Here is a 14,138-nt window from a genome sequence, read left to right on the forward strand (position 1 = left end):
GGGCGTGTGTGCATCCCCCTGGGCGCTGGGCATCTGCCCTTCCTTCTGGACCCGGTGCTGGAGTCAGGCCCACCTCCTGTGTTTTCAGCAGCGACGCCTATGAGATTGGGCTCACGCCTTCATCCCACGTTGGCATGTGTTGGGGAACACGCAGGATGGGTGATGGGCCAACACCCACCTGCGGTGTCTGAGGTCAGAGCGGCCGCCACCTCAGGGGGCAGAGGCTCACCCTCCCCGGAGGGGCCCTAGCCCAGCAGATGACACTGCGACCCAGCAGTCACCCAAGCCAGAAAGCTGGAGTCACATTGGCTGAGGCGTGGAGAGCTCGGTTGACAACGTGGGGGGTGATGGTGGACGGGGCAGCCAGGGCTCTGCTGGAGCTCACCTTCCAATCCAGGAGCTGGGCATCGAAACTAAAGGGGCCGTACCCTGTCTGTTGGGAAGGGTTGTGAAAATAAACGAAGCTCGGCAGGGGGTTGCCAACGGTGCCTGGAGATGCTATCTGAAGGGGGTGCAGGGAGAGGCTGTCCTATCCCGGGGCCTGGAGGAAGTGAGGGAGCCACTCCCGTAAACATGCGCCCGAGAAAGTTTTCCAGGACGAAGGAGCCTGCATTTGCCAAGTGCTGGGGTGGGAGCAGGTGCGCTCTATTGGAGGGACAGCAAGGGGGGGCAGCCAGGGAGCGAGTGAGGCAGAGCAGGGTCAGGGATGGGCCAGAGGAGCCGAGAGCGTTCCCAGGCACGGACGTCCCGGTGAGCAGGGAAGGGTGTTCATCAGAGACGGTCCCTGGGACCATGCGGAGGGTGCCCCCCAAGGAGGGAGGGATGCTGCAGAGTGTGGGGAACACACCCAGGGCTGGGGGCAGGGATGGGCCATGTGGACAGTAAAGCCCGAGGATGCCACCCACGAAGACAGGGACACCTGGAAGGAGTTCAGGGGTCATCTCCATTCATGTGTGGAGTCCCTGAGAGGAGGCCTGGAGGGCTGCTAGGCACCGCTGTGCAGGTGAGTGTGGGGCCAGGAGGAGGGCTGGCTGGTGGTGGGAGGATGGAGAGCCATCAGGTGACCCAGGGCCCAGAGCCCAAGACGTCAGGAGCAACTCAGCCTGTGGCTCCTCACGCTCCCAGCTTCCAAAGAATGATTGGCAGAGCCCAAGGATGAGCCACCAGGGAGGGGGGAGGAGGGCTGGGGAGGGGTGTCCTAGGGGTCCTGTGGGGCAGGGAGCTCAGTACTGGGAGTCCTCAGGGTGCTGTAGGGAAGGGAGCTCAGTACTGGGGGTCCTGGGGATGCTGTAGGGCAGAGCTCAGTAGTGTTAGGTGCTCAGCAGGCCCCCACCCCCCCAGGGCCAAGGACCGGCCTCCAGGACCCATGAGGTAGCTCACTGTCACCCTGTCAGCCTAGTTGTGGTGGTGGTGGGGCTGCACTGGTGTAGGATCGGGAGCAGCAGGGGCAGCTTGGGTGGCGAGTGTAGATGACAGGGCCTGGTGCTGTGTTCCCTGGACACAGGCATGTAGTGTCTGTGTGGGAGGTGGGGACTCGCGGTGACAGGAGAGATGGATCTGCAGACACGGGGGCAGTAAGCACACACGGGACCCCCACAGAGAGGGGCAGGTGTCAGGGCCGAGGTCACAGAGGTCACCACTTGGCGTCCCTCCATCCCGTGCAGAGGCCTCACTGGGGATCCTGAGCACCTGGGAAGAAAGAGAGAGAGTGAGAAACAGCAAGCCCTGTGTGGCATCCTCAGCAATGAAATGCAAGGTGTGATAAAAAACACTCACACTTGGGGCACCTGGGGGGTTCAGCAGGTGAGCATGTGCCTTCGGCTCAGGGCGTGATCCCAGGGTCCTGGGATCGCATCGGGCTCCCCACAGGGAGCCTGCTTCTCCCTCTGCCTGTGTCTCTGCCTCTCTCTGTGTGTCTCTCATGAATCAATAAATACAATCTTTTTTTTTTAATAAATAAAATCTTTCAAAAAAGAGAAATTCCACATTTTCCTGGTGAAAGGCTCTCCCCGCCCCCCGCCCTCCCACCATGTTCCCCGTTGCCAGGCAGCCGTATCTGAGCCAGAGGAAGGAGAAGTTGAAGGAAAAGAATTGCGGGCCGTTCAGCAAGAAGGGAATGGGAAATTATAGCAAAGGGGCACTGTGATCCCTGCAGCCTGGCGGCCAAGGCAGCATCACTATTCCCGGACACAGGACTTTGGACGCAGCACGAGCGTGGAGGACAGATCAGAGTTCACATTTGAACACAGGCGTTGGTGGTGTACACAGCGCAGAAGATAAGCACTGCTGGTCTTGGCTCAGACACACAGCAGGGCTTCTCGGCCCAGTAGGCCCCACGCCCCGACCCAGCCACCCTGGGGTGGGACTTCAGGGCACCAGTGAGATGGTGGCCATCCCAACCTTGTCAGAAATACCACTCCCTTCACCTCCCCGGGAGCCTGGCTCCTGTTTCCCCGTGTACGTGCGCCTGCGGCCCCTTTGGGAAACATCATAAGCATGTATTTTGCCACATTTAAGATATGGGAATGAGGGCAAAGGATGACGTGACTCCGGGACCCAGTGACATCATACCCACCCCTGCCACCTTCCCACCCGTTAATTTTTTCAAAGATTTTATTTATTTATTCATGAGAGACATATATATATATATATGTATATATATATATATATACATATATATATATTTTTTTTAAACGTCCTCTTGCGCGTATGGGGAAGAGAAGGTGCTTTTCTAGGGCAGCGGGCTCTTGACTTCCTGGCTCCTATAGTCCCCAAGATATTCTTGGAAAAATCACGTTTCTCTTCCCACATTGTTAACACCCAGATCTTTTTTGTTTTTTTAAGATTTTATTTATTTATTAATGAGAGAGACAGAGAGAGAGAAAGAGAGAGAGAGAGAGAGAGACAGGCCAAGGGAGAAGCAGGCTCCATGCAGGGAGCCTGATGTGGGACTTGATCCCGAAACTCCGGGGTCACGCCCTGAGCCGAAGGCAGATGCTCACCCGCTGAGCCACCCGGACTGCCCAGCACCCAGATCTAAAACTTCTCTATCATAAGCGTCAATGTCGGCTTGAGTCACATGAATTTGCCACATTTGTCTGTTGGAGCCAAATGGTTGAATATTAGTGACTTCATAAGACTTAAGCTCAGTGTCACAAAGGATGTTTCATCTGGTTTATTGTAAATATCATTTAAAAATAAAAGTGCTGCCTCATTTCCACGTTTCCAGATATACCCAGTGAGCTCCAAATATAGTGATTTAATATTTGCTATGATCCAGTTTAAAAATGCTCCAATAAGGGGCACCTAGGGGGCTCAGAGGTTGAGTATCTGCTTTCCACTCAGGGCATGACCCCGGGGTCCTGGGATCGAGTCCCACATCGAGGAGCCTGGGTCTCCCCTGCTTGAGCTCACTGTCTCTCTCATCCTCAAATAAATAAAATCTTAAAAAATAAAAAACTAAGTGTAATCCCCTGGGCTTGATAGTCTTTGTGCCATGTGCACTATTCACACTGCCGCCCTGCGCTGGACCCGGGGTTCATTTCCCACCCCCCAACTTCAGGCTTTGCTGGGCCTGTCTCTGGCACTCGGCCCTTGGGGGTCAGCGGTGTGAGGCTGGTTCCTGCGGAGGTGAAGCCCCCTGGGTTGTGCCCTGTGGCCCAGAGCAGCATGTCCCCGGTGGTGTGTAAGTCCTCAGCCCAGCCTCAGGGTGGGGGGAGCGTGTGGGGCAGACCCCCAGCCAGGCGCACCGTGGTGAGGCCACACACCGCCTGCGGTATGCGGCGCTGGAATTAATATTTGTCGTTGCAGGACTGACCTATGGGGAGGGGACCACACTGTATTTTAAGCGGCCACGCCCTGTGGGGCTGACCGGGCTTTTTAGCAACCAAAGCCCAAAGCACGCTCACAAACAAAGCAGTGTCCCTGAGGGACCACGTGGAAACAAGGGACACCCATTCTGTGACCCGGCGTGGGAGACGCCCTCCCAGGAGGAAGGTCACGATCCATGCCCGTTGTGTGCAAGCAGGCTCAAGAGGAAATACCCAAAGCCTAAGAAACGCTGCTCCTAGCTCCTTTCCCATCTCACCAGCAGCGCTGGTTCTTTGCTGTAGTGTCAGCCATGCGGCAGGAACGGGGACAGAGTGGATGTGTCCATCCCTAAAGTGTGTTTTTTGTTCACCGCAATTTTTAAAGGATTTTTAAAATGTTGAAAGAGCCTGATTCGTAAGGAGGACTTGCAAAAATAGTCCAGAGGCTTCCCCAACACTGTCCCCCAGACGGGTGCTGCTGAATGTCCTGGGAGCAGGTGTCGCCCTCACGGAGCTTGACGGGCACTGGCTGGCTCGTTCAGCGCCATCGACTTGTGTCTGGCGACCCTGACGCCAGCGTCCGAGGCTGCCGTGACTCTGGGAAACGCACGTCTCCGTTCCCTCTTCGGTTCCTGCAAAGTTGTTTTGACTTTATTAGTGTCACCTCCCAATGTTCCTTTGTGGATTCTCATGATTTACAGTCACCAGGTCAGCCTCGGAAGGTTCTCGGTGACACACGTATGTTTTGGTTATTGATTGTTCCTCTGGGCCGCGAATACCACCCCTTCTCTCCTCTGCCTGTTGGATCTATCACTTGTTCTGGTTTCACACGACCCGCCTGGACTCCCATAGGGTAGGGGAAGCCCTGGCACCAAGGACGGCCTGGTGCTGCCCTGAGATCGCAGCTGTGCTCAGACTTTTCCGCGTGATTTCATAGTGTTTTCTCCAATGGCTTCACGTCAAATTCCCACAGCTCCCTTTCCTTTTGTGTGAGACTCATTGATATTGTAAGATGTTGCTAATTGTACCCAATGATGTCAGTGCAGCCACTGTGCTGTATGCGTCCGACACTGAGATCGCCTAGTTTCAAAAATTTTAAACTTTATTTGATCCATTTGGATTCGGGACAGAGTGGCTGCCATTGGGCCTCCGAGGAAACCCCCTTGTGGTCCCACAGGAGCCATGAGGGTTTGTTTCCTGCTGTAGAATCCGTTTCCCACCCCGGTTGTAAACAGCGTAGACACTGATGGATAGAGTGAGCAAGCTCTGGAGATCTGTATCTGGCTTGGAAGTCCCGTGTATTACATTTCAGGCCACAGGGTACTGATATTGTAAACTCCGAAGTGAGCAGGAGAGGCTTGATGAACAGAGCTTCCCGTCTCCTTGGGGTAGAAATCTGTGGTTTGAGATAGATGCCACATGTATACCACCACCATACAGAGTGCATTAGATGCTACACTTTTTTAAAAAAGATTTTATTTATTTATTAATGAGAGACACAGAGAGAGGCAGAGACACAGGCAGAGGGAGAAGCAGGATCCCTGTGGGGAGCCCGATGCGGGACTCAATCCCGGTCACGACCTCACCCGCTGAGCCCCCCAGGTACCTCCACACACTATATTTCTGACGTGTCGTCTGTACACCTTATGAGGCATCCATGTTGTTTAAAAGTCAGGACATAGAGTCCACACATCTCTTGCTCAGTTTCTTTTTTTTTTTAAGTTTTTATTTATTTATTTATGATAGTCACACAGAGAGATAGAGAGAGGCAGAGATACAGGCAGAGAGAGAAGCAGGCTCCATGCACCGGGAGCCCGACGTGGGATCCGATCCCGGGTCTCCAGGATCACGCCCTGGGCCAAAGGCAGGCGCCAAACCGCTGCGCCACCCAGGGATCCCTCTTGCTCAGTTTCTAATTGACTGATAAGGGATTAAACAGTGTAAGTCGAGAGTGTCGGAAATAATCAATTTCTGGCCTATTTATATCTAAATAAATTAAATAAATGCCAATTCTGTGTATTTAACAGCTGCCCTTCTACAAAATGTCAGCTCACAAAGTACATCAGGAACTAAATACAGGTTATTTTCATGGTCCAGCGCTGCGCTCGGTTCAGTAAGGTAAGTTGGTGCCGCCGGCAGACTCGCTGGCCGTGTACACACTGGGCCGCGATGCCAAGGGCCAGCGAGTCATTCAGGCCAGTCTTCGCCGTCCAGGTCGGAGTCCGAGAGGCGAGGCTGTGCAGGATCCTCGTCGGCCCCCGTGGGGAGTGAAGGGGCAGCTCCACTGCGGCATCAGCTTCCCCAGGAATCCAGCTCCGGCGGTGATGGGGGCTTTCCCTGGGAGCAGGAGGTGCCGACAGCGGAGGGCGGGGGCAGGCGCCGGGAACCTGGTGGTGGCCCGGGGGGCACGCAGCGATGCCACCGAAGACAGAGCTGGGCTTGCACCAGAGCGGGGCCTCCCACTTAGGGGGGCTGGAGGGTTGCTCATGCCGAAGCTGTCGGGAGAGCATCTGTAGCAGATTCCGGCTGTTTGCTGGGGCCTCGGCTTGTGTGGCTGAGTCAAGGTGCCAGCGCCTCTTCCTGGAGGACACCCCAGCCAGCGGGCCCGACCCAGACTTCACTCTACCCCCACGGCCTGCACTCTATCCCCCAGCCTCGTCCGCCAGGGCCTCTCCAGCCCTACCTGAGTGGCCTCGTGGCTCAGTGTGTTTTATTTTAGTCGTCCTAGCAGGTGTGCAAATAACGGCCGCTTTGACAAAATTTGCTAATCAGTGACATCTGCCTCTTCCGCCCTGAGTAGAGTGCAGCGGTATCTGCCAAGGAGGCAGATTTTTTTTTTTTAATTAGTTTTTTTTTTAATTAGTTTCTTTTTAAATTTAAATTCAGTTTGCCAACATATACTATAACACCCAGGGTTTATCTCATAAGGAGGCAGATTTAGTTGAAAAAAAATGAACTTGGCATCAGCGGTGTACCACTATGAATATTTCTTTTTTTTTTAATTTTTTATTCACGAGACACCCAGAAAGGCAGAAACACAGGCAGAGGGAGACGATTCCTAAGAGCATTTCAGGCTACGTACGGAGTGACACTAGTCTGCACGCATTTTCCAGAGCTCACTGTGATGACCCTGTGAAAACGTTGAGCTTGCTTCACATTCTTATTAACATTCTCACTCTTCCTCATAAAAAATTTAACAGGTGTACTTTCAGAAGCTGACTGCTTTGCAAACTGCTTTTGCTCAACAGATGGTTTTGTGAATCAACAACTTTGCTCAAGAGGTAGCGCAGAGGACCCAGTAGGGCACCCGTTTTGCTGTGGTTGTGCCTGGGTTTTGTGGGATTGAAAAACTGTTCCTATAGTTGTATAGTTTCTGGAGTCTGCCTTTATGAGAAATTGCATTGGTGGCCTTAGTGTACCTAACAGAATTCTCACCTCTAGTCTCATCAACATCCCCATTTCAGTTTATTAGAAATTCGCCCATAGGTTGGTGAATTTTCAAAAACTTAAATTGCATACGATACTAATTAACTATGGTCCATAATTCTGTAATGCAACTTTCATCCCCATGTGAATAATTTAATAGAATTTCAATCTTAAAACTGAGGTAGTAGAAGTCTACCTATTGGTATAAAAATTTTTTGATTAGGTGTGTTTCATCAATTTCATCTCAGTTCCAATTTGCAGTTGTTTTTTTCTGATCAGAATTATGACAAAATAGTCCAAGATGATTTTAATTATAATTAAGAACAATTCCAAAATAATTTTAATTTTGTGTATATCAGTAGCATATTTTATTTTAGTAACAACATGTTTTTAGGTAGGGAACTATTTATTGAAGAACTGAACATAAATTCAAGAAATATAATCTAAGGTTTGATTTTGTATTTTGAGGAACATGATTCAAAAGAAAAAAAAAACAAGAAAAAAATACAGAACACATTCTGATGACTGATACTACAAGCAGCCACATCCCAATACAATGTTTGACACCTAATATAATTAATTTTTTGATAAGTTATCAATAAAAGATATAAATTGATACGCTTTTTTCATTACTTTATTTGTTACCATGCAATGTAAGAGGCCAAAAGTACATTACATTCTTTGTAAATGAAAATTTGATAAAAAATATAGAATGTTCTTTTGGTATATATGTTTGCATTCAAAAATCAAACCTTTAGGGGCACCTGGGTGGCTCAGCTGGTGAAGTGTCTGCCTTTGGCTCAGGTCACGATCACAGGGTCTGCATCGGGCTCCCTGCTCAGGGAGGAGTCTGCTTCTCCATCTCCCTCTGCCCCCCCTGCCCTGCTTGTGCTCTCTCTCTGTCTCTCAAACAAATAAATAAAATATTTAAAAATTGAAACTTTATGTTTAGTTTTGGGGAATAAATAAAACTCATGAATAAACAATAAATTTCATTAGTTAGATATTATCATCAAACTGTTCTTATGTATTAACCATATTTTGGGAAGGAAACCTCTCTCCACTGCTAAAAACTACTAGGGTTTAGGCTCTGAGTGGACCAGGCACGGAGGGGGCTACGGCTAGATGAGTCAGGCAGACAGTAGGTAAGAACCACACCAATACATATACGGCTACTGTTGTGCTGAGGTGGGGGAGGGACACGGTGCAGTGGGGAGGAAGGGGCCAGGGGACCTCCTGGGGTCACAGGGAAAGTCATTCAGTTGTTTGGGTCCCCGCAGCACATTCAGGCTGGGAGAGCTGCGGCTCTAGCAGCAGGGCCACCTGGAGACAGGCCGGTCACCACTAAGGGGCAGGCTGGGGTTCACTTACGGCTGGGCAGACTCTCCAAGGGACAGACCCGGCTGAGAACAAGTGCCCAGTACCTGCATGCGACACACCCGGCGCAGCCTGGGGCAGGTCCCTTCCTCTCTGGACGCCCGTTTCCCTCTGCAGGGCGGCCACGGAGCCCAAAGGCGCTTGGGCGGCCCGAGGACCTTGGGCTTGCCCTCCCTCTGCGATGGCTGGAGAGCGCGCGGGGCGCGCGGGGCGGGGGAGGGCGCGCGGGGCGCGCGGGGCGCGCGGGGCGGTTGTTGGGGGGATGCTGGGCCCAGAGCAGCGCCGGGTGACCGACCGGGTGACCGGCAGGAGTAGGGCCTGCGGCGCGGAGGACGCGGGCGCCGTCATCGTCTCTGCCGGACACCCTCCGGGACACGGGAGCGGAGGTAGGGGCGGGAGACACGGCGGGAAGAGAGGGAGAGGCCGGGATTCGTTCTGAGGGACCCAGGGGCCGGCGGAGGGGTCCCGAATGGCCACCGCTGAGCCCAGAGGGCGGCAGGTGCGGACGCGGACGGGGGCGCACGCCAGTGGAGCCCCGCTGACCCGCAGCCCCCGGCGCGCCTCGGTCTAGGTGGAGACTCTGGGAGGTGCCAGGGCCCAGGGCGCGCCCCGAGCGCCTCCCGCAGGCGGATGCCCGGTGGCGGGTGGAGTTGGGGGCAGGCGCGCCCCCCTGACCCCGGGGGTGGCCCCGCCCCGTGGCCGCGGGGAGGCCTCGGCGCGGGGGGCGGAGTTGGCACGGTCCCCCAATCCGCGATGGCTGCGGCCCCGTCTTAAGCCCGCGGAGCTGCGGGCCCCCCTCACTCGCCTGTCCCGCTGGCCTCCCTCCAGCGCTATGGCCTCGGCGCTCAGCTATGTCTCCAAGTTCAAGTCCTTCGTGATCTTGTTCATCACCCCGCTACTGCTGCTGCCACTCGTCATTCTGATGCCCGCCAAGGTCAGTAGGAGCTCCGCGGACCCCGCGCGCCCTATGCCAGCAGCGGCCCCGGCCCCGGCGCGCAGAGGTGGAGCGCTGAGCTGGGCGCACACCGGGAGGTTGGCTGCCAGACGGGAGGTGCCGGCACAGACTTTGGAGGGGCGCGGAGACCCGGGGGTGCACCCCACTGGGGCACACAGATCCCAGGGCACAGGACCCGGAAGGTGGCATCGATCTTGGCCACGCAGCTGTTCGCAGGCTCAGCCCCATCTCAGAATCTCCCGGAAGTGAAGCATCGCATCCCTGACCATCACCCCCAATGTCTCCTGGTGCCCATGGGGAGCCTGGGCACCTGGCTTTCCCTCTGTCTCTCCCTTTAGCAAATGGAGACTTGGCAGCCATGGGTAGCTTCCCAGGCCAGCCGGGGTCCCAAACGGAAAGATCTCCCCCTGAGTGGATCTGGAGTGCTGTCTTTCCACCCCCCACCCTGCCCCCCTCGGGTCTGGTTCCCTATCCAGGATCTGCTTCTTCCCTGCTCCAAAGCCTTGGAGGCCACAGCCCAGCCCAGAGCCTCTCCGGCTGAAAGGAGGTCGGAGTTGGCTGCTGGGCCGAGGTCGGCAGCGGCTGGGTAGGAGGCGGACGAGTTCCCAGGCTCACGCCTTGGGTGGCACGACCCAGGGCTGCAGGGGAAGCCGCATCCGTCGCCTGCGCCCAGCGCTCCCAGGAGGGAGGGAGGCCCGGGATGAATGGCCTTGGCCGCCGGGCGGGGGTGGGCCAGGAGCCCTGGCCGGGGCTGGCTGCGCTGGGCTTCCTGGCTGTGCTGGCTGGTGGAAGCTCCGTTGGCAGAGGCCCGAGCCCTTTGAAGCCTTTTGTGGCTGCTGGCTGCTCCGGCCTCCTTCCCTCTTTCAGCGCCTTCTCTCTGCGCCCGGACAGGAAACCTCCGCTGCCACCCCCACCTCCCACCCCCGGCCAGGTTTGGGGAACAGAGGAGCTCTTCAGGGGATGCTCTGTGGGTAGTCCTGAGGCGGGGCGGTGGGGGGGTGGAGGGTGTCGAGGGCCCACCTGCATGAGGACTGCACTCCCACCACTCACACGTCCCCGTGGATTTAGCCACGACCTTGTCCTTTCTCCACCTTGGTGTGCTCATCTGTACAATGGGTTTGGTTCTGACACTTTTGACTCTGGGTGCCATAAGTCCTAGGGTGGGGGAAGGAGGACCCTTGGGCGGGCTGAGCATGACCCTGGTGGGGCCGAGGACAGCACCTGCCCCCTTGCCCCGTACCGGGGCCGCCCCTTATTTCCATAGACACAGAGGGAGTGAGGTTCCCTGGAGTAATAGTGTCGGCTCCGGCTCCATGGACCTTCTGGCTCACAGAGACCATGACCTAGAGCCCATTCCCGCCCCGACACATGCACACCCATGCACACATGCATGCAGGAGGATCCGTGCTGGGACCCTCAACTCAGGCTGTGTCTGCCGCTCCGCCGCATGCCCTGGGAGTGAAGGTCAGGCCAGGCAGGCCTGGCAGGTCAGGCCACCCTCTGGGAGGATCAGTGATTGGGCGCTGGAGCCCCGTGGTCTTATGTTGGGGTCGCCCCTCCCGAGCTCCCTGCCCCCACAGCTGTGCCGCTGTGTAAGGGAACCCGGGGCTACCGGCAGCGTGGGGGGAACCCGGGGTACCCGCGGCATGAGGCAGAGCCTCTGGGAAGCCAGTAGCACCTGGCAGTGTGGGCGACGGGCTGAGTGGGGCGCAGCAGCTCCTGCGTGGCCATCCTCCACAGCTATGGGGGCCTCCTCCCTGGCTTTCCTCCCATTCCACCTGGTCCCCTCCTGGATTCAGTCCTTTCTCTGGGTCCTTTCTTCAAAAGATGGCTCTTTAACAGACCAAGATGGCTCATGGTATCGGTGGTTTTATTAAAACTACTTGATAGTTCTTATTTCCCTGAAGCAGGAAGGAGAAACGAGAAAGCCCTCAAATACCGTGCTCGGACCCCCACACGGCTGCGCTCCGCTGCCTGCATTTTCCCATTACGCGCTGTGTCCTGGACACCCTTGCCTGTGAATAATTAGATAAATAGAGAGCCATGGGTTGTATTCGGTTGTGCCTTTAACATATAGTTGTTGAGTCATCGCGGGTGCTGGGGGTTGAGTGCTGGGTGCTGCCCTGTCCACCCACTGCCCGCCTGTCTCTGCATTAAGCGCCCTTCCAGACATACTCCTAGCTGGTTACGTTTGGTGCCTCCAGGGACCGTGCTGCCAAGCACTTCCAGTGCCCAGGATGTTAACTCTTGAGGGAGCAGGGCAAGGGAGGACTGGGGCTGCGCGTGGGGCGAGTATTTTGTGGGTGACGTTGTTGGGAATAGCAACAGCACGATGATGATAAAGAGGATTTGTGGACAGTGTTGCTGGGTTTTTTAAAAAATTTATTTATTGGAGACAGAGAGAGAGAGAGGAAGGGGCAGATGGAGAAGGAGACGCAGATGCCCTGCGGAGCAGGGAGCCTGACGTGGACTCGACCCCAGGATCCTGGGATCATGACCCAAGCTGAAGGCAGACGTTTAACCCACTGAGCCACCCAGGTGCCCCTGTTGTTAAATTCTCTGTAAGCCCCCCCCCCTTATTGGCTGTCCCTGGAGGGGATCATTTCTACTTCCCTCCGCCCCCAGCACCAAGGTCCAGGGGCACCTGGGATGCTGAAGATGCAATGGCAGGCAGTGGACATGGGTCAGGTCTGTCTGGTGCCAAAGCCGGGGCTGGTAGCTGCACTGCTGTCCTGCCCGGAGGCCATGGGTCCCACGGGTATGGACACTTGCAGGCCCTGAGCCCTGTGACCTTGGAAAGCCTGGGGGTACTCTGTACGGTTGCAACCAGAGAGGGTTCTCCAGGCGTCCAGTAGGGCAGAGGCCCCATAGGCTGCGCCCTACCCAGTTCCCGCCTGCCCCCCCGCCCCCATGCAGAACCATTGGGGCCAAAATGTCAGGTTTGGACAGTAGGGAGCCGCCCCGGGGTGCCCCTGGGAGGCCCAAGGGAGGTTTCTGCTTTATGACTGATAACAAGTACCGACGAAGAACTTCCAGGGCTTTGTGCAGTGTTCCGTGCACACAGTAGGTGCCCTTCTGAGTGATGGGAGAGTGAGGGGTGCAGGTGCATTGGCTTTCAGGCAAACATCTTGGTACTGCTGGCCCATCCCCCTCATGCACACGTGAGCAGTGTCTGCTGAGCGTCCGGCCCGTGCCAGGACTCCCAGGTTGCTCACTGTTTGGGTGTGTGCTGGGGTAGGGTCAGATGGGGGCAACCCAAGGCGGGAGCTGCCAGGGGCACAGGTGGGTGGAGGGGCACAGGGCTGGGCTTTGGGGAGCTGGGCGTCCAGTGAAGAGAAGAGCCCAGGCTCTGCCACAGCTGGTGGGGTGCGGGGGCTCGGGGTGCCTGTTGGCAGGGAGGGGACAGCACAGGCCTGCAGGACCCGCTCCTCCCAGAGGTTCCCCGAAGCCATACTGAGGCCTCTTGGCTTTGTCCTCAAGGCGGCAGACACAGGGAAATGCCCCCAACAGATTTGTAGGTGGGAAGACGGAGCCCCGTGGTGCTGGACGGGGAGATCAGACTGGGAGGGTCCGGGTGGAAGGTGGACGGGGAGGCCAGATTGGGAAGGTCCAGGTGGGAGGGTGGAAGGGAGGTCAGGTTGGGAGGGTCCAGGTAGAGGGTGGACGGGGTGGAGATGCACAGGGATGGTGCTGGGGAGTGAGAGGAAGGAGCTGCCGGTATTGGTGGCAGATTTGTGGCGGGGCTGGGAGCCAGGAGAGGCCGGACAGGCAGGTGCTAGTGCTGCCTTTGAAAACGCTGGGGACGCACAGAACAGCCCAGGGAGGTGGCCAACATTACCCACACCTCCAGAGGTTCCCAACTCAGGACGAAGACCTCGCATCAGGAACCCAAAGCCCGCCAAGCTAGGAAGCGTCCAGGCATGGGCTTGCACAGGAACCAGGTCGGTCTCCTGGCAAAGCCAAGGTCCCGGGGCTCCTGGTGAAAGGGTGCAGGAGGTGGTTCACCGAGATTAAACACAGGGAACGAAGGTCCAGGCCTGAGTGAATGGAGATGTAAATGAGAACACTGAGTGCCATCTTCCCTGTCCGCCCGTCCTCCCTGTCCCCTCTGTCCCCTCCATCATCGTCATCATCATCGTTGCCGTAAAACCGCTGCTGATGCTCGGGAGCAGCACTTTCTGAATGAGCAGGTTTGTGGCTGCACGTCTGGGAGTGGGATTCCAGGCCGTGTCTGAGCGGCTCAGAGTAGTGAGTGGAGCAGGTGGGGTGACCCAGGGCAGACACAGCACATCCCCCCAGGAGGCCGCGGCAGTGGGGAACCTGTCTATGGAATCAGTGGAGCACATGCTGCTCTAAGAGTGACCCACGTGGGACTAAGAACGGCACAAGTCCTCCTGGATGCCACGGGGGCTGTGTCCCTGTCAACTCACCGCATGTTAACGTATCTAGGCAGAAAATGCACGCAGCATGCGTGCCCTGGGGCGCCTCCCAGACACTCAGGTCATCCTGCAGTGATGCGTCTGCACGAAGGCTATTTGACAGTCAAGCGTCTCCTGTGACTGCTGGAGTCC

At 56.2% G+C, this 14,138-nt stretch overlaps 1 protein-coding gene across 5 annotated transcripts in view; it reads left to right on the forward strand.

Moving 5' to 3' along the window:
• Window positions 1-8,847: 8,847 nt before the first annotated feature.
• The window catches only part of SLC13A5 (solute carrier family 13 member 5), a 33,660-nt gene continuing 28,369 nt past the window's right edge, over window positions 8,848-14,138 (forward strand). For all 5 annotated transcript variants that reach the window (XR_003142081.3, XM_049110078.1, XM_025461988.3 and 2 more), the window contains exons 1-2: window positions 8,848-8,998; window positions 9,441-9,546. Coding sequence is in view for 4 of the 5 variants with exons in the window: in XM_049110078.1 (XP_048966035.1) it covers window positions 9,445-9,546 (102 nt within the window). In the remaining variant the exon portion in view is untranslated. The remainder of the gene's footprint in view (window positions 8,999-9,440; window positions 9,547-14,138) is intronic.

This window comes from Canis lupus, chromosome 5, assembly GCF_003254725.2.
Source record: "Canis lupus dingo isolate Sandy chromosome 5, ASM325472v2, whole genome shotgun sequence".
In the NCBI taxonomy this organism is placed as follows: domain Eukaryota; kingdom Metazoa; phylum Chordata; class Mammalia; order Carnivora; family Canidae; genus Canis; species Canis lupus.